The sequence below is a fragment of the Pezoporus wallicus genome, unplaced genomic scaffold (genome assembly GCF_028554395.1).
Source record: "Pezoporus wallicus isolate ANWC-B61680 ecotype Strahan unplaced genomic scaffold, APGP_CSIRO_Pwel_v1 contig_227, whole genome shotgun sequence".
In the NCBI taxonomy this organism is placed as follows: Eukaryota; Metazoa; Chordata; class Aves; order Psittaciformes; family Psittacidae; genus Pezoporus; species Pezoporus wallicus.
In genome coordinates, this window is record NW_026635704.1 from 7,069,809 (window position 1) to 7,088,254 (window position 18,446).

The 18,446-nt window shown below is 39.5% G+C and overlaps 1 protein-coding gene across 2 annotated transcripts in view; it reads left to right on the forward strand.

Annotated features, from left to right (window-relative positions):
* The window catches only part of MYOM1 (myomesin 1), a 75,357-nt gene that overhangs the window by 43,225 nt on the left and 13,686 nt on the right, over positions 1-18,446 (forward strand). For both annotated transcript variants that reach the window (XM_057397562.1, XM_057397563.1), the window contains exons 19-33: positions 278-474; positions 1,199-1,325; positions 2,072-2,256; positions 3,618-3,732; positions 6,948-7,104; positions 8,081-8,187; positions 8,309-8,353; positions 12,381-12,517; positions 13,359-13,503; positions 14,120-14,179; positions 14,431-14,498; positions 15,043-15,156; positions 15,827-15,914; positions 16,626-16,664; positions 16,758-16,863. In XM_057397562.1, coding sequence (XP_057253545.1) covers positions 278-474; positions 1,199-1,325; positions 2,072-2,256; positions 3,618-3,732; positions 6,948-7,104; positions 8,081-8,187; positions 8,309-8,353; positions 12,381-12,517; positions 13,359-13,503; positions 14,120-14,179; positions 14,431-14,498; positions 15,043-15,156; positions 15,827-15,914; positions 16,626-16,664; positions 16,758-16,863 — 1,690 coding nt within the window. The remainder of the gene's footprint in view (positions 1-277; positions 475-1,198; positions 1,326-2,071; positions 2,257-3,617; positions 3,733-6,947; positions 7,105-8,080; positions 8,188-8,308; positions 8,354-12,380; positions 12,518-13,358; positions 13,504-14,119; positions 14,180-14,430; positions 14,499-15,042; positions 15,157-15,826; positions 15,915-16,625; positions 16,665-16,757; positions 16,864-18,446) is intronic.

Consider the following 18,446-nt stretch of genomic DNA (forward strand, 5'->3'; position numbering starts at 1 on the left):
GCTGCAATTGCAACACATTCTTTCACTATGCATCAGCTTGCTTCTTAAAAAACAATTCATCCTGAAAGCTAATTCCCATGCAGTTTGGAATTCTTCATTTGGTTTATGGAAGCTTTTATCCTGCATTTCTTATTCCAACTCCAGAAACTTCCTTTGACCACATAAATATTGTTCTAATTAGGAAATGCAGGATGGGAGCCACCTGGGTGCACTAATTGAGTGCCAGTCTGATTATTGAAATATTGCTTCCTACTTACATGTATTCACATTGAAACAGCTGCTCCATCTCCACCTTATGACATCATGGTACTTGAGAGTGTTCGTGACTCAATGGTATTAGGATGGAAACAACCTAAAGTCACTGGTGGAACTGAAGTTACTGGCTACTACGTGAACTATCGTGAAGTGGTTGATGGAGTTCCCGGGAAATGGATGGAGGCCAACATTAAGGCCATTAGTGAGAGGGCATACCGGGTAAGTGGTTAACTTCTGTACTTGATGTGGATGCAGACAGTATTTCCAAAACAGATCTCAAAGACAGATTTCGATAAGTTATGGTTCAGTGTACAGATTGCTGTTCAGAGGGTTTTATACCCATGATGATACATTTATTCAGTTCTATTAAACTTCTCTGCAAAGCTGTTTGTACACTGATCTGTTAGTCTGGCACCAGCTCTCATCTGTGAATTCACTACTCTAGGCATGACCAATTTTTCATGTCATGCCCTCAACAGACGGCATTCCTTACTGGGTTTGGTGGACCTATCCCAGTTCTTACTGGTGCTGGAACCAGCTGTGTACCAGCTGCACTTTCTGATCAGTTCTTGACCTAATTTAGAGGTAGTGCTAGCTACAACCTTTTTGAGCTGCTTTACAAATGAAAACCAGTGCCAGGACTGAGTTTCACCCTACTGTGAGGACAAGTCTTGCCTTAAGTGAACTTGCTTGTATCATGAGACAGATTAATATGACAATTCCTTACTACCCAAGTGTCTATTAATGGGAAAAGTGGTTTAAAGTTTGGTGTGCTAAGACCACTCATGTATGCTCTGCCACTGATCAGAGGAAAAGCCAAGATAGTTATTGCCTTAGTATGATGTAAATAATGCTTTTATCTTTTCATGCACACAACACATGTTCATGTGTTCAATAAAGCCTTAATCCAAAGTTAATAAGTACCATCTTACTGATTATGCAGATTCAAAACCTGAAGGAAAACATGGTGTACCAGTTCCAGGTAGCTGCTGCTAACCTGGCAGGGGTTGGGACACCTTCCCAACCCAGCCAGCCCTTCAAATGTGAAGAATGGACCATTGCTGTACCTGGTAGGATCCTGAATGGGAGGTGGAGGTTACTCACTGCCCAAGGGTGCCCTGTAATTAATTATCCATCAAAGTTCTCAACGCCTTCAGTTTCCAAAGGAGTCAAAAGGCACTGAAGTTCATACCCAAGCTTGAGTCTCCATCACTTTGATTTAGTACATTTACAATGGCATATTAAACAACCCCTACGTAGTCAGCAGCATTTTACAACAGCTTGTACTTTCATTATCTTTCCTGCTTGGTTCTTGTACTGTGTCTGTCACTTTGCTTCCTAGTTTAAATGGTAGACATAAATATCTGTCTAAGATGTAAGGCAGAGAAGAATGAGGTCCTGTAACCCTTGTCTAAATGTATCACATCAAGGCCAGATTGCTGGCCTGTTAACACTTGTTGAAATGAATGAAAACAGCCTCTCTTGACTTCAGTGGACTTTAGAGCAGTCCTTGAAGCAGCACATTAGCTTAATAATTAACTTATTTCCCTGAGTTAGGAGATTATTTGTCAGTTTTGTTTGTTCGTGAATATTTGATCAAGATATCAATCTCAGCAAATTGGATTGTTTTTTGGGCTAGTCTTTTTAATAGACGTAGGTTGTATTTATATCAGGTCTAGGTATGACACAGAGGAGCTGCCCATGTTATGCCAGCTCTGGGTGTACAGCATGTTGTCTAGTTTTGGATTCTGAAGTTTTATGCATTAGCCACTTTGGGATTTATTTTGATACCACAACTCTAATTTTTACCTTTCAGGGCCACCCCATGATGTCACATGCTCAGAAGTTAGGCAGAGCTCTTTGGTTTTACTGTGGAAGGAACCAGTTTATACAGGCCGTAGTCCCATAGTTGGTTATTATGTCGATATGAAGGAAACTGAAGCAAAGGAGGATCGCTGGAAGAGTGTCAATGAGAAGCCACTTCAAAATAAATACTTGAAGGTAAAGAGCTTAAGATTCAAATACTGGTATAACAGCATAACCTTGATGAAGTCAGCCTTCAATAGCATCATCATGTTCTGATCGTGGTTCCATTTAATGAAATAGTAAGGCTATGTTGTGTTGAGGATACACACAATGTAATGTCTGTATAGTCAGACAAGACAGTAACTCAGAAGATAATCTGGTATGACAAACCTAAAAATAAAAGAAAGCACTGCTAAACCCAAATACCATTCTGTAACATAGGAGGCGTCCCTAACATTTTCTGGCTCAAAGGGCAAGATAGATATCACTACACAAAAGCAGATAGCATAAAACCAGATGTTATGATAATGTGGCAGGTGGTTCTTGAGGATACAAAGTACCATCTGCTCATGTTTCACAGCAAGTTAAACCCAATCTTTGTGCACTATTATGTCTCATAATTTTGTGGAATGACTTCTAAATAAAGGGTCAGCAGTGTCTCAGTTCTAGAGATACACCTGAAGTAGGTTTGCTAGTTATATGCTTTTCAGAATATTTGAAAGACAGCTCACTTTAAAGTATCATACTTTCATATGTTTTAAAGGAGTATTAACAGCTGTTATAATGTATGATTCCTCAAGTCACTACAATTAAATCTGTACAATTAATTGCTCTCCTGTTTCTAAATAAGTATAGCTGGCATTTATTACTGTGATAATTTCATTTTTAAAGGACAGAATTTACCTGCAGTAAAAGATCGTGATATTTCAGAGGTCAATGTAAATAAGTTAAAAACATCCTATTCAGTAACAATGCTCCTTTTGCAAAGAAATCATAGAATCATAGAACGGTTAGAGTTGGAAAGGACCTTAAATATCATGTAATCCCAAGCCCCCTGCCATAGGCAGGGACACCTTCCACTAGACCAGGTTGCTGAAAACTCCATCCAACCTGGCCTTGAACACTGCCATGAATGGGGCAGCCACAACTTCTCTGGGCAACCTGTGCCAGTGCCTCAGCACCCTCACAGTAAAGAATTTCTTCCTTATATCTAATCTAAACCTTCCTTCTTTGAGTTTAAAGTCATTCTTCCTTGTCCTATCACTACATGCCCCTCTAGATTTCTTGTAGGCCTCCTTTAGTAATGATGCTGTCTAAATATTAGCTATGCATACACGGAAGGAGCAAGCCATGCAGATTAGTCATGTCATTTCGGAACTGAAAAAAAAAACCAACAAAAAAGGAAGAAATACTTGAAATATTTGTCAACTGGAAAAGAAGCAAAGCAAAAAAAGAAAGGAAATACAATTGTCAAGTATTCAGACTGATCTGTAATAAGCATGAAATTAAAATCAGTGTTTTGTAACACATGGTGCGTGTGTATTTGCCTCCTCCAGATAGGTGGCCTAAAACAAGGTGTGAGCTATGTGTTTCGTGTGCGGGCAACGAACCAGGCTGGTGTTGGGAAACCATCAGATGTCACGAGCCCTGTTGTAGCTGAAACACGACCAGGTTTGTCAGAAATACTTCCTCTTTTTCATCATATTTAAACAGGTTCCTGTTTGTTTTTACGTACAGGCTGCACGTGAGCAGTCCCACCCCTCTCAAGTTAAACTGTTTTTCTAAGTAGGAAATGAGTTGTGGGTCATATCTTACTTTCTTGTCTGGTACACTTTTATGTCAGAACAGATTTTCTTACTGTAACTACAGCTTCAGGAATATAAAAAAACAATTAAATTGTAAGATTTGCGTATATCATTTGCATAAGTAGAGGACCCACTAGGATCAGCTCAACCACAAAATAGTACACATGTAGATTTTGCCTATCCTATAGAAAACCTGTTGTTTAGTTTTTCCTTTCTTTAACCTAGTAATGTGCCTGAGAAAAGGGTACAAGAAATTACCTTTTTCCCCTTGGCCTTTGAAATAAAGGCTTAAAAAACATAATGAAGTCACTTTGGAGACCCCTTTCAGTAGGAATTCAAGTGCAACTGTTTGCTGGAGTCACCCTTGAAGGTTGGCTCTGTATCTGCAGATACGGCATCCACAAAAGTAATCTCCTAAAATGTACTAAGAAAGGACAAAAGACATATTAAAGAAACTATTTTGGTAAGCAACCTCTTGGTGAGGCTTCTGCCTTTCTCACTCAAAACACACAAATCTCAAGACCAATCATACAGTTTTATTTTTTAAATTACCACAAGTGTTTTGTCATTGCCCAATGAATGCTGCCTTTATCACCATTTTGGATAGAGACAAAATATTGTTAGGTGTCTCCAGACAATTCCTGCTGGAATTTTCCTTTTGGCAAATGTGTAAAATATCTAAACAGTTGAGATTTCTAATCAGAGAATGTAAGTAAAGAATATCCAAATGAAAATATTTGCTTTAATGCGTATCGTACCAATTGTCTGTATGCAATGAAGTGTGTAAATATAATTATGTGGTACTTTGCAACCACTTTCTCTTGTTTGAAAACCACATTTAATTTTTACACTTACCTCCTAAAATTTAGTTAAAAAACCACACCCCACCAATCCAGGCTAGTTTTGAGCTGTAAACTTGTCTTTAGACAAAAGTACTTTGGCGTGTGTGGACCTCACAGGAAATAGAGTAAACCCAAGAGCAGACTGCAGCTGTTCCCCATTGCTGCCCTTAATTCTTGTGCATCTTGGTGCAAAGCAAAATTAGATTCTGCTCCTGCATCAGTCACTTGAGAAGGGCTTGAAACTCAGAAATTAGTGAAACCCTGTCCCATTCAACTTTTTTGACTAGCTGCATTCGAAATGGTACCATTAACTAGTGTTTTGAAGCTTTCTGCTTTATCTTCATGTTATCTCTTTCCTTTCAATGAAATATCCCACTCAGAAAAATGGAGATTTTATATGACATCTAAGTATTTTATTTCTCACAATGACTTTAAGAGAAGCTCTGAATGATACGTTGAAACCACTGAGCTATCTAGAGGAGGGAAATTAAGGCTGCTACTGCTACAGGGGCCTCTTTGGCTCTGCTTTGTAGGATAGGTGGAGAATTCTGGTCAGTAATTTAAAAAGTTTTTTTTTACTTATATAAATATTACATATATAAATGTATATAAATATTACAGGTAAACACCTGTAAACATTTCTGGAAATAAATGCAATGTATTGTTATAAAAATGAGAATACCTTAAAACAAATATAAAAGATCCTGTCCTTCAAATGAACCTTCTGGCTGTAATTCTTTGCACATTGCATAATCTGCCATCAAAAGATTTGTGTGCTAATGATCTACAGGAAACAAAATGCTACCAAATGTCAAGTGATGAATATGCATATAAAAAATTAAATTATAGAAAAATAGTGAATATGCTGCTGCCTGGTAAGATATTTGTGGACCTTAGATTTCATTTATCATATATTGGTACTTAATGTGCTTTCTTACTGTGAGGGCTGGTAAATAACAGTAACAAAATGGGAATATTAATCTCATTTTCCATTAAATGGTTATGGCAAGTTATAAATACTAAGAAAGCTGCATGTACAGAAATTGTCATTACAGGAGCTACTCGCAGTGTTGGAAAGGACATTGTATAGTATTAGGATGATAAAACACAGAAATCTGCTTGGATGCTTGAGGCTCATTAAGAATTATGCTAAAAATTAAGCATTTAATCTTAATGTCAGGAATAAGGATTTTGTCTTTAAGGTACAATACTTTGTGGAGGAAGTGTGTCATTAGCATTCTAGGCAGCCCAGAACTGTCTTAGGCTAAGTAATATAACATGAGTGTCTTATTCAGATGGGAGACCCAGCTCAGAGCTGTTCAGAAAAGGAGTCTGGATGTTCTCCAGCACCTCTCAGTGCACAAGCCCTCCCTGACATTCTGACAAGGTGTTGAAATGAAAGTTAACACCACAGATGATGAGCTTGCCCAGCTGCCCGAATCCCAGACAAAATTCCCTCAGCTTCACTGGTGTGCAAGTGGGCAGGATAGAGGTGCCTTCAGGTTTCTGATCTGGGATTCATCCCCAGAGCCTTTTAAAAGACAAACTGGGTCACTTTATCCAGCTCAAGGACTTCAGGTACTGGCAAAACAGGGTGGGCAACTTAAGTAGCTAATTGCAAATATTCACTGCTTTGTGGGCTCAGGATTAATGCTGCAGACGGTGGCAGGGCCGGATGCCAAGCACAGCAATCAAACCAACCTCCCGGAGTGAAGCCAGTGCTACTGAAAATGTGCCTCTATTGCACAAGTGTTCACTGCTGCGGCAACTTGACTGTTTCCTCTTCTGCCTCCTGAACCTCTTTGAACACCCACAGTTGCACAGAGTATTCCCTTTAGAGCTCTTATGTTATTAGGGAAAAAGGAATTCATGTGGCATAATGAAAGCTCTGACTACCCTTTACCATGGAAAATATTGCTATTTAGTATTTCAAACATTTAGTGGATTTAGATGCTTCCTTTTCTTTTTTTCCCTTCATTTTTTTTACAGAACAAATATCATGACTGTCGTGTGCTTAGGCTTGCTCAAATAAATCAGTTGATTTACAATGCTCTTTAATCTGTGGATTAGAATAAGAGCTGTTCTTGAGAATCGAAGACTGAGAATGCCAAAGTTTGAAGCAATTTATGTGCCAACTGAGAAAATGGCAAGGATCTGCTTAATCCACCCTATAAATGATATCTATATAAACTTGTCTGCTGGTTTCTCTATCCGGAATTGCCTTGTTCTGCTCTTTCAGGAACCAAGGAAGTAGAAGTTGTTGTTGATGACAATGGATCTATTTCCTTGAACTTTGAGTGTGATCAGATGTCTCCTAACTCTAAATTTGTTTGGTCCAAGAATTATGAACCGATTGAGGATGACACTCGACTGAACATTGATACCAAAGGCGGAAAGTAAGAACCCTTGGGGACAGCAATAGCCTGGTGTTTGAGTGATCTAGACCGAAATCCATCCTTTTGGATGTATGACCTCAGTCAGAGTTACTAAAAGGCTCCTTCATGAACATGCTGTTCTCCAGCAAGTCCATATGCAGATCATTTGGAAATTGTAGCTTGCACAAAAAAAGTCAGACTTCCTGCTTAGGCAATTTAGTTATGTTTAAGAATAGGGAGAGAAAATCTGTGCTCTTTCATCTTATACCTTGTCAATCAAGGCAAATTATTATTATTTCTACTGTTGTTATTTTAATAATACATATAGTTATATTTTAATAATCCTCAAAGGATAAAATTATCTGGCTGCTTGCAAAATGCTTTTGCCATGTAACACTGTTGCAATCTTTGGAGGTGCTGGATTAAGCAGGAGTCTCTTCTGATGGTATTACATGTCCTGATTTGGAAACTTGTATAATGCTTCACAAGCCTGCTCTATTTCTCCTGCTTTTAACAGAGAGGAAGCAATGGCAAATGCACAGGCTCACCCTATGAAGCGTCCATGCACTCTTCTAGTTACAGAAATCATAAGAAAAAGCCCTGTGGCTCACTCACCACACTCATGGTATTGCGTATGAAAATTGAATCAGCCTGTGCTTACAGCATCCTTCCACACTCATCAAAGACTTGACAACATAGAATCCGTAGAGTATCTGAAGTTGGGAGAGACCCTTAAGGTTGTTAAGCATGCTTGAGCTAGTTTAAACTAGCAATCTCCAGTGGTTTTGTCACTATGTTAGAGTTGTGCCGTCTTCATTCGTACCACATATGATAGGACCTAATGTAGTTTATAATGGCCAGAGCCCCACATTTTCCTGTTCAGTCAGAGCAAAAGCTAATACAGGACTATTTTTATCTGGTGTTACAGACATAAAGAAGGGGTTTTGCTCAGAATGATCTCATCTCTTTATCAAAATGTTTGTTTGTTTTCTTAAAGGTCAAAAGCTGCCTTTAAGGATCTTGGAGAAGATGATTTGGGAATTTACTCTTGTGTTGTTACAGACACTGATGGAATTTCATCAAGCTACACGATTGATGAGGAAGGTAGACACAATGTCTATTAAGCATGCCTGTTTTGCTTTCACACCTGTTCTTCCCTGCTGCTGTGCCTCTCAGATGCATGAGGCATGCACACCTTATATTACTTCTTTTCTGCCTTTTGCAGAAATGAAACGTCTGCTTGCTCTGAGCCATGAACGCAAATTCCCAAGTAAGTGAATCAAACATGTCTGTAGGGAAGAGCTTTGCATGCAGTGAGGTATCACAAAGCTCCTGTCACCATCAGGTGGGGAAGTCATTACTGTAATTTCAAGTGAAAGTAGTTTTGCATTTAAAATCTAATTTCCTTTATCTTTTCCTTTTTTTTTTTTTTCCAGTACATTTGTATATTACTGATGTTCTTCCCAACCTGTTGCAGGCTGTTGGTCTAGGCATGTAATAAGTCTATACAGCAGCTGAAAATAAGTATACCATCGGCTTTGTTTCTTCTGCAGAACAGCCTTTTATACTTACTCAGCATACTTAACCTGTTTTGAAAATCAGAAGTTGAAAAATTCTCTACCTTTGCTCCAAATTCAAGGTTAACAAAGCGGGCAACTGTAGAAAATTCAGCTGTAATGATCTATCTATATATATAACTTTCCTGTTGAAAATTCATTTCCTCCCTCTTTCCTTAACACTTGACAATATAAACATCATTCCTGCAGCTTGGGACGGTATTTTTGTCAACTCCACAGGCCTCCCATACCTTTGTGATATCTTGTGCTATTACCAGCACAATTTGGTTATTTTCACTGCAATGTGAATAATTGGTGAAAAAAAAATAAATAATGGATTGTGTAATGAATCCTATTACACACAATGAGATGAGACCTAAACCTGATTTCATCTTTTCCCACAATATTCTCTTTTTTTTTTCATTGCAGTCACTAAAACTCTTATCTATATTTTAACATCTTCAGCTTCGTGCATACACTGTTGACACTTCTGCCAACTCAGCCCATATCGTGCCTCTCAGCCCAGTCAAAACTTGGCTGAAGAAATGGCCTTTTTGCCTACATCACTTCTCTTTCTCATTTCCTTTCGTGTCTTTTTCATACCAGCTCTACTCCTGTCAACATATTGTATCACCTTTTGACATCTTAATGACAGTCTAAGCATCCCCTTGTTTACTCCTGCTCCTCCTAGTTCTTTCCTCCTAATTATGTCTTCACACTGGAAGTTAGTCACCACAAAACCTTGCTGTTGTCACATGTCCTTACTTGCCCTGACCCTTCTGAGTGCTATTGCACTAATATAACTAATATAACTATATATAACTAATGTCACAAAATAAGCTCCTCAGGACACAGATGATGCCTTCTTTTTTTGCATTGTATTAGCTAACAGTACACTTCTAGTTGTACATGAGCTTTCAGAAGGCACAAGGCAGAAAAGGAGATCACTGCAGAATATATCCTTAAGGAGAAAACTGTCTTACTTGCTTTGGTCACTCCAGGCCCTGTTGACACTATAAAAAAAAAGAAGTTGAGATTCATCTGGTCATGCCTATGAGGCTAGAAAAATAATAACCTCCTGTGGATCAAAACCTCAGTTCTATCTCCAGATAATCTATTTGAGGATTACCCAAAATTCTTAAAAAAGAATTAGTTGCTAGGTGTTTCTGATTCAACATGAGCTCTTGCCTGCTGCTTTCTTTGAACTTCTGAACTGCATTAATTGAAACTTCTGCTTAGAAACATCTGCAGCCAGTAACTCTGTAGGAAAACGGGTTGCTTGAATAACGCAGCCTTACAGAACACAACTACATATGAGTGTGATAGTCTATTGGTTCTAGGTAAAAATAAACTGTTCCAACTCTACAATTTAGTAACTGCCTGAAGACTCTCTGTCAAGTGCTCACAGTAATTTGTGATGCTATACAAATAGGATGTAAAACTTTGTAAGCAAGATGGTTGGGAAATGCCTGAAGTAACTGTCATTTGGTGCTTATAGAAATATTTTAAAATAAGATTTTGTTCATGGAGGACTGTAAAACAGATTCATCCTTTGTCTCACTTCATGAGAAGTGATCAGCCTGTTCTCCAAAAAGAATCCTTCTGCAACCTTTCAGCCTTTAACAGCTTCTGAGATACCTTCCTTTCTCCCAAGTTAGACTAAGACATTCGTAGTTAATTACATGCAAATCAAGTGTGGGTTTAATCTTGCCGTAGAGCTGACAGTGAGACAAAGGCAGTGCAGCCTGATTTCTATTCACATCCTCTCTCTCTTGCTTCCACTGGCTCCTGTAGCATTTCAGTTGTTTTGTTTTAACAAATTATGCAAGACCTGAGATTCCTTCTGTTTCTTACAAGCAAAGTGATGCACTGGGTGAGGAAGCTTCACACAGACCATTTGCACTGCTGGGGCACACACCTGTGGGTTTGTTCTTTGCCTTGATCCCTCATGGCAATTCTGTCCCTCCAGGCTCCAGGCTTTCCTCTCTCTGGTTAAGCCCGTGTCATTTTCATTATTCTCTCTTTTTTTTTTTCTCTGTCACCTCACCTCCCAAAAGCCTTATTTTCACCAGAGACAGGTCCTGTGCCACTCAGGCACCAAAAGCACACATGCTGGTGTTCGATGGTGTACGTATGGCAAAGGGATGAGCATGCAAGGAAGACATGGGGGACTGCTCCCCCCAACTTTGTTTGGTAGTGGGGTAGGATGGCAGCTCTGCTCCAGAAGACACCCCAGTTGCCTAGAATGGTGCAAGTAGAAAGATGATACATCTGTCCCAGTCCTCTCCTGCTGTAGCTGGGCCTTTGCATACACAGAGCTAAAGAAACAACCCTCCCTAGGATTTGTCTGGAAGGAGGTGTGTCTTTATGCTATCACCAGACTATATCATCAAGCATTTTGCAATGTGTTTGTACACTGCCCTCAGCTGTTCCATGTTACACCCTAGCAATGCAGACTTTACACTGCTGTGAACGCAGAGACTGTGGGAGAGTTCACATACAGCATATGTACTCTCCAGAGTATGATTTTTGTTGAGAATCTGAGAATCACATCAGACAACCGATGGAAGCTGATAAAATGAACAATATGCCCCAGTATCAGAGTCTAAGTGCTTATGCTTAATGTTGCTGATTAAGATATCTTAACAAGCAGTTAAAGTGAGAGCAAGCTGAGGACTTCTACTAATTAGAACAAGGAAAAATAAAAAAGAATAAGAAATACTAATATTACATACAGTATAGTACTCTTCACATTATTTTATTTTTCCTGCTAACACAAGGAGTTGGTCTACATGTGGGGGATTCCCATTATTCACAGGTAAACAAAATGTATTGGGGAGACCGAGGGGGTGTTGCAATACTTTGTGAATTCAGGAGATGGAATTTGCACTCAGCAAAGGATCAGAGTGCTTACAGAAAACTCCCAATCTGCAGCTCAGCAGCTGACTTTCTGATCTGTCTTCATGCTTGGGTTTCTTTTTGTGTTTTTCTGCTGAGTCAGTTCACTGTCTTACAGTAAAACTGTTAGACAACTCATTAAACACATATCTGCACCATACAGATGCACATCATAGAATCATAGAATAGTTAGAGTTGGAAAGGACCTTAAGATCATCAAATTCCAACCCCCCTGCCATGGGCAAGGACACCTCACACTGGCCTTGAACACCGCCAGGGATGGAGCATTCACAATTTCCCTGGGCAACCTATTCCAGTGCCTCACCACCTTTACAGTAAATAATTTCCTCCTTATATCCAATCTAAACTTCCCCTGTTTAAGTTTTAACCCATTACCCCTTGTCCTATCACTACAGTCCCTAATGAAGAGTCCCTCCCCAGCATCCCTATAGGCCCCCTTCAGATACTGGAAGGCTGCTCTGAGGTCTCCACGCAGCCTTCTCTTCTCCAGGCTGAACAGCCCCAACTTTCTCAGCCTATCTTCATACTGCAGAGATGATTGCAGTTTACCTTTGAAATAGCCTTGTATTAAAATGGAGCATAACTCAAATCCTGAACACTTCCAGTCTGTACAGACCTGGTTGAATCAAAAGATTAAATCTTGTCTGTCATCCTATGTCTATGTGGGTGGAAAGGCATTCTGTCTATATGAAAAGCTATCATAAGCTGGTTACCTTGCATGCAGTAATCAGTATGAAAGGAAAAAGTGGCTTTCTGTTTATAGAAGAAAACAGTTGTTGGGCACAGGCAAAGTATATGCTTCATTCTTCTCTTTCTTTCTAGCTGTCCCACTTGCCTCTGAGTTGGCAGTGGAAATCTTGGAAAAAGGGGAAGTGAGATTCTGGTTGCAAGCTGAAAAACTGTCTGGCAATGCAAAGGCCAACTTTATATTTAATGATAAGGAGATTTTCAATGGAGAGGTAAGTCTTTTCATTGCTTATATGTGTTTGCATTTTTATAAATACCAATGAGTATTAATGTCTGTCTCCAACATTCTTCCAACTAGTGTTCCACACTAATGCGTTTTCATGAGAAACAGGAGAGCTATGATGCTCTCATCGAGAGCATCATTAGAAAGAGTCTGTCCATAGTTCTGAGCTCCAAATGAGTTATTCTAGATGCAGTTTACAAAGTGGAGTTAAATGATTTCCTATCACCTTTGTGAGTACCACACATTCTCTTAACTAGTGGGACCCATAGGAGGCCCAGGTAAGCAGCTACTGTGGTCTGCAAGGAGTCACTGCACTAGACCAGATTCATTCTATCCTTCATCTATAGCTCTAAAATACCCTTGTGGTTGGTTGTCATTCTCTCTGCTGTCTGGAGGAGTTTATTATATTAAGCGAGGATTCCCAAGTGCTCGTTTCCAGCAGCAGGACTTGTTACTCCCAAAGACATGGCATGGCATGCTTTTGTTGCAACACTGATATCAGGTAGAAGGCAGAGATGGAGCATTCTATACAAAACCTTATAAAAATACAACCATCTTTAAAGAAAGTGTTATTCTGAAGAGATGCAGAAATTCCGAAAAAGAGCACAGTAATCACTGTACAACAGGCATGTCACGTGCTTGTATAGCATCAGTAAGCAGGCTTCACCTTTAACAGATTTTTTATTTGGTTGTACTAGAGATAGTGCTAGAGATAGTGGAAATCTGTATAAAGAAAACAGAATTTCAACCGAAGACACCATATAACATTTGACAAATTATTTGCTGATTCTGATACCTATTAATTGCTTCCTTACTTTCCATTCCTGAAGAAATATAAAATGAAAGTGGACCAGAAGACTGGCCTTGTTGAAATGATTATGGATAAACTTGAGGACAAGGATGAAGGGACTTACACTTTCCAACTGCAGGATGGAAAAGCAACCAATCAGTCCAGCCTTGTCCTCATTGGTGATGGTGAGCTAATCTATATTGCACAGTAGGCTGGAAAAATAATACTGCGATTACCTCAGTTATCATCATTGCTTTCCACAGTTTTCAATACAATAGATGTTCCAGTGTTTTTTCATGTCACAGTACTTGCCTGCCTCATATAGGACAGGGCATGTGTGTGAACTTACTTAAATTTTTAAAGTGCTGGGAAGAAGGGGAATTGTTATAAAAATGTAAATATTGCAGCCTGTCAAGAGTTTGCTTTTCTACGGGTGGAATGAAAATTTCCCCTGTAAGAAGCCCATTCAGTTGCGAACAAGTAGGCTGCAAGTTTTAGAGCTTGAGCAGCTTGCTAACTTTGCTGGTGCTCATTTGCCTTCCTACCAAGAGCATAAAGTAGCTGTATGATTGGGGATTATGCTTCATCAGGCATGACACATTAAACTCCTGATGTCTGCAAGCAGCTAGGGAAGTTGAGTTAGCTGCAATCATCTCCTGACACTGTAAAATGTCCAGTGAAGACTTGACCCTATGGCAGGATCCTTAGTGACCTCCAAAGAACAGAGTTGCAGCTGTGTTCAGTACCATACAAATGGCACATGATGGTTAACATTGTATTTCTTACTATTTTAATTCCTAGTATTCAAAAAGCTGCAGGATGAAGCAGATTTCCAGAGAAAAGAGTGGCACAGGAAACAAGGTGATAATATGGATATTTGTATGAATCTCATATGTGTTAGTCTGTTAAGAGTTTGTTTATATTTACATGTTAATTTGAAGTAGATGGTGTTTGTTCTGTTCTACGGTTGATTATCTTCTGAAGGAGAAATAGGAAAAATAAAACTACATTAAAAGATAACAAATGTGTCAAGAAAAACACATTTGTCTTTGGGTTTGTATCATGAACACTATTGATGTGACCTTTAAAAATACATCTGTTATTTTAAACAGGTCCTCATTTTGTGGATAAACTGGGATGGGAAGTTACTGATGACTGTAATGTGATGTTGAAATGTAAGGTAAGGGACAAAGAAAACATTGAGTACAATGTTCAAAGCCCTTTGACCTAACACTACTTAGATGGTGAAGGTGGGAAGGGACATGCCCTTTGCTTTTATACCAATATGCCCAATGGTACAGAACCTCTGAGGACTAATCACACTGGTGTGACTGCTCATTGTGTGTAACAAAACACCTTGAAAAATAGCTTGCACTTTTTTTTTTCAGGTCTGTCAGCCACCCACCCAGGAAAAGGCATCTGAATAAGAATGACAAGTCTTTGTAAAACCTGGGAATTTCTCTTTTTTGGCTGCTTTATAGAAATCGCTGGGCAGGGTCCACTGGTTCCCTGGGCTCCTTGAGGCTGTTAACAGTCTTTTACTCTTTTTATCCCTGCTGTTTTCTCCTCTTGCAACCCTTGTTTTAAAATGGAGGCCTGCAATAACTCATTGCTATCAAGTTGTAAAGCTTGCTGTTCTGAGAGACTTGAACAGGCTAACCCATGCAACACTAAGTTCCCCTACTCAAAGAGAATAATTACAATGTGGTTTTCACCCATCTTAGGTGGCTAACATTAAGAAGGAAACACACATCCTATGGTACAAAGATGACAGAGAGATAATGGTAGATGAAGAACATGACTTTAAGGATGGAGTGTGTACTCTGCTGATATCAGAGGTGAGTGACTGTCCTTGTTAGTCCTCAGCTGAATTTAGTGTTGTGAATTCAGATGTATGATATGATCTAATCTGATATTTTAGCAAAACAATCAAAAAAGGAAGTGGGTTTTAAAAATGGAAAAACAAGACGTCTGTGTTTTAGCTAAAGCAAATGTCTGTAACTGCTCGCTCAGATTTTCAGGAAATGATGACAGAGGAGATAATAAGCTTGTCACTTCCTCTGCATGTCATTTTAACAGCAGAATGAGACCACATTTATGTTTCAAATGGCATTTGGAAAGCACTTGTCTCTCAGGCTTTCAGAGGGCCACCCTCTTGGAGTCATCAGAGAGGTCTGGTCCATATCCAGCCTCACTGCAGCCTCCTGGGGAGTGAACTGCATTCACCTCTTCATCTCTTCACTCTTGGTTCTTTGGCTGTGGAAGAGAGGAAGAGTCAGGGCACCCTGGGGTTGGGGGCTTCCCCGTGGCTGTAGCCCAGGACCCCCAGCCAAGGCCTATCCCACCATCCCAGCCAGGAGCACGGCAGCTGAGGGCGCTAGGGCATCCCCAGCCCTGGGCATCAGGCACCTCCCTGGGGACAGGGATAAGACATCAGCTGGGTTCTGAATTCTAATTTTTTCTACAGTAGCTGTTCTGAAAACTGGTTTTATTGTTATAATATTGCAGTTTTCTAAGAAAGATGCTGGCACTTATGAAGTCATACTGAAGGATGACAGAGGAAAGGACTCCAGCCAGCTAAAGCTAAAGGACACAGGTCAGAGACACTTTCTTCATGCCATCAGTCACGCCAGCTGACAGCCTGACTGCTTGCCTACAAGTGGGTTCAGGGTAATACAGGCAACTGCATGTGTCACCCTCCTGTGGCTTTGCTCCTTCTGAGTACAAAATCATCTCATTAGAAAAAGCGAGATTTTTCAGTTCAAATAACGTTTGAATACAGCTTATTGTATCTGGATTCTGTACAATGATAACAGGCTTCCTCAGGGGGCCATCAGTAATGTAAGTCTACAAGTATAAAAAAAAGCTATAGAACCAGAAAATGTAAAATTATTTCACTTTTTTATTGTTTTGCCATTCATTTATTTAGGGGCCTTTCCACTCATTGTGATTACTATATTTTTAAAATTTCACTTAGATTTCTAAGCAAGTGGAAACAAACCCTGTCCATTAGAATGCATATAGATGGGTTGGCATTCCAACTGAACAGTGTCATTTACCAAAAAAAATAGAATAATACAGGTTTGTTCAGCTGCAGCAGTAATCATCGAGGCTTCAGTTAAATGAAGACTGGAAATTATGGAATAAAAGGCTGTATTTTTGCATCACACAGATTTTTAATATACTTTTGATTTCTTTTTCAAATCTACTGCAGGAGAATATTTCAGAGCCAGTACTTGTCCTTTTATTGACTGTGCTTGAGTTGCAGACAACACAGAGTCTTAGTCTCTGGGTTTTATTTCCACAGCTTTTGCAGATCTGATGAATGAAGTATGCAGAAGGATTGGTAAGCACTTAATTCTCTTTTCCAGTGAATGACTCGTTGTGACACACAATGAGTGGCTGCATGGCTGTATAAAACCATGTGCTCTTCTTTCAGCTTTATCTGCGACAGACCTGAAAATCCAGAGCACAGCTGAGGGTATCAGGCTGTACTCCTATGTTACTCATTATGTGGATGATCTGAGAGTAGGCTGGGTGCACAAGTAAGTACACAAAACTTGGCAAAAGTCAGTGCCATTTTGTTTTGGTAGACTCAGGGGAAAAAAATGGATTTTTGAATGAGACATTTTTCATGGGTCCTTCTCTCATATGAGTTAGTTTCAATGAATTACATCCATGTGAAACCAGTACAGGAGTCAGGCATTGGTGGTAAAAGGGCCTCCTGTTGTTTTCCTCATGAGACGGATAGTCCCATGCCATGGGATGCTGTCAGGGCTGTGTTGCTTCAGAGCACTTCCCACCTCAGGGATGGAAGCTGCGTTTTTTCCTGAATCAGTTTTAAGGAATGATGCAAACATAACCTGAGAGACTGACAAGCTTTAAAAGGCCAGCACCATACTTTCAGAGATACCTAGCCTGGAGATTTGCTTGTCTAGAAGCCACAATTCACAGGAACTGGGACAAGCAGGCACATTCTCTTAACGCATGGGCTCACATTTAGGAGGCAAAGCAAGTTCCATCGTGTGCCTGGGGCAGTAAAATCCAGACAGCCCCTCCTGTGAGCACTACGGACCTAACCAAGACAGACAGAACTGAGATATTTTAAAAGAATTTGAATGCCCAGCACCCCATAAAATTAATGGGAGTTGCATATCCATATCCAGGAGACAGCTTTGAATTCTCAGACAGCACAGTTTGTACTGGAAAACCCACAGAAGTAAGCAACTTAGATCGCTTCAAATGTATTATTACTATTCTTGCTGTTTCACTTCCTGAGGACATGGTACAGTTAGTCTTTAGAATGGAATGTGAATTATTGATCTCTCAATAGCCAGGATCTGCTGTTGCAGGCTGTCTATAATTATTTACACTGATGCTAATCAGTAACTCTGTCAGAGAAATGAAAGCAGTTTGAGGATTTCCTGATTCTTGGCACCCATTTGGGCCTAGTATCACCAAAAGTCCTAAGTATTTCAAAACTATAAATGAATATAAAATATTCTGTGTTTTTCCCCTCTTAAACGTATTTTTCTTTCTCTATCTCTGTCTTCTCTATTTAATTTTTAGAAACTAATTTCATCTTGAAGCACATCAAATTAATCTAGCAAAAAAAGTTCTTTGTGTCTCCAGTATTCTTGAAATTATGAGCTTAAACATCAAAAGAAAATGAGTGGCTTATTTGACAAACATCTTTTGCTTCCTCCAGGGCAATTAACTGCTGAGAAATTAATTAATTAACTGCTAGGAAGCTGAGAAATTGATATATTTTGTAGAAGAAGATGTACGTAGGTCAAAGTAAGTTTAATTGTAAATGCCAAAGCCTAGCAGACCGTCAGAAAACATTCCAACTGGACAAACACCATTTGTGACAGAAGTGTGGTTGTTTGTAGGTACAGTCCTGTACGGTTTTGTTTTGCCTAAACAGAAATAAACCTATGCTAAAAAGAGAATGTGAATGTTTGCGGCTGTATGGATTACCCTTCAGAGATACGGCTTTTAAAGCTGTATAACTCTTTTACAGCTCAGGTCATAGACTAAGATGCATAACCTTTCTGCAGGCTTTGAGGAAAGCTAGACCTTGAACAGGGAAAGACTGCTATATCGATTACGTCCATTTGGCCCACAG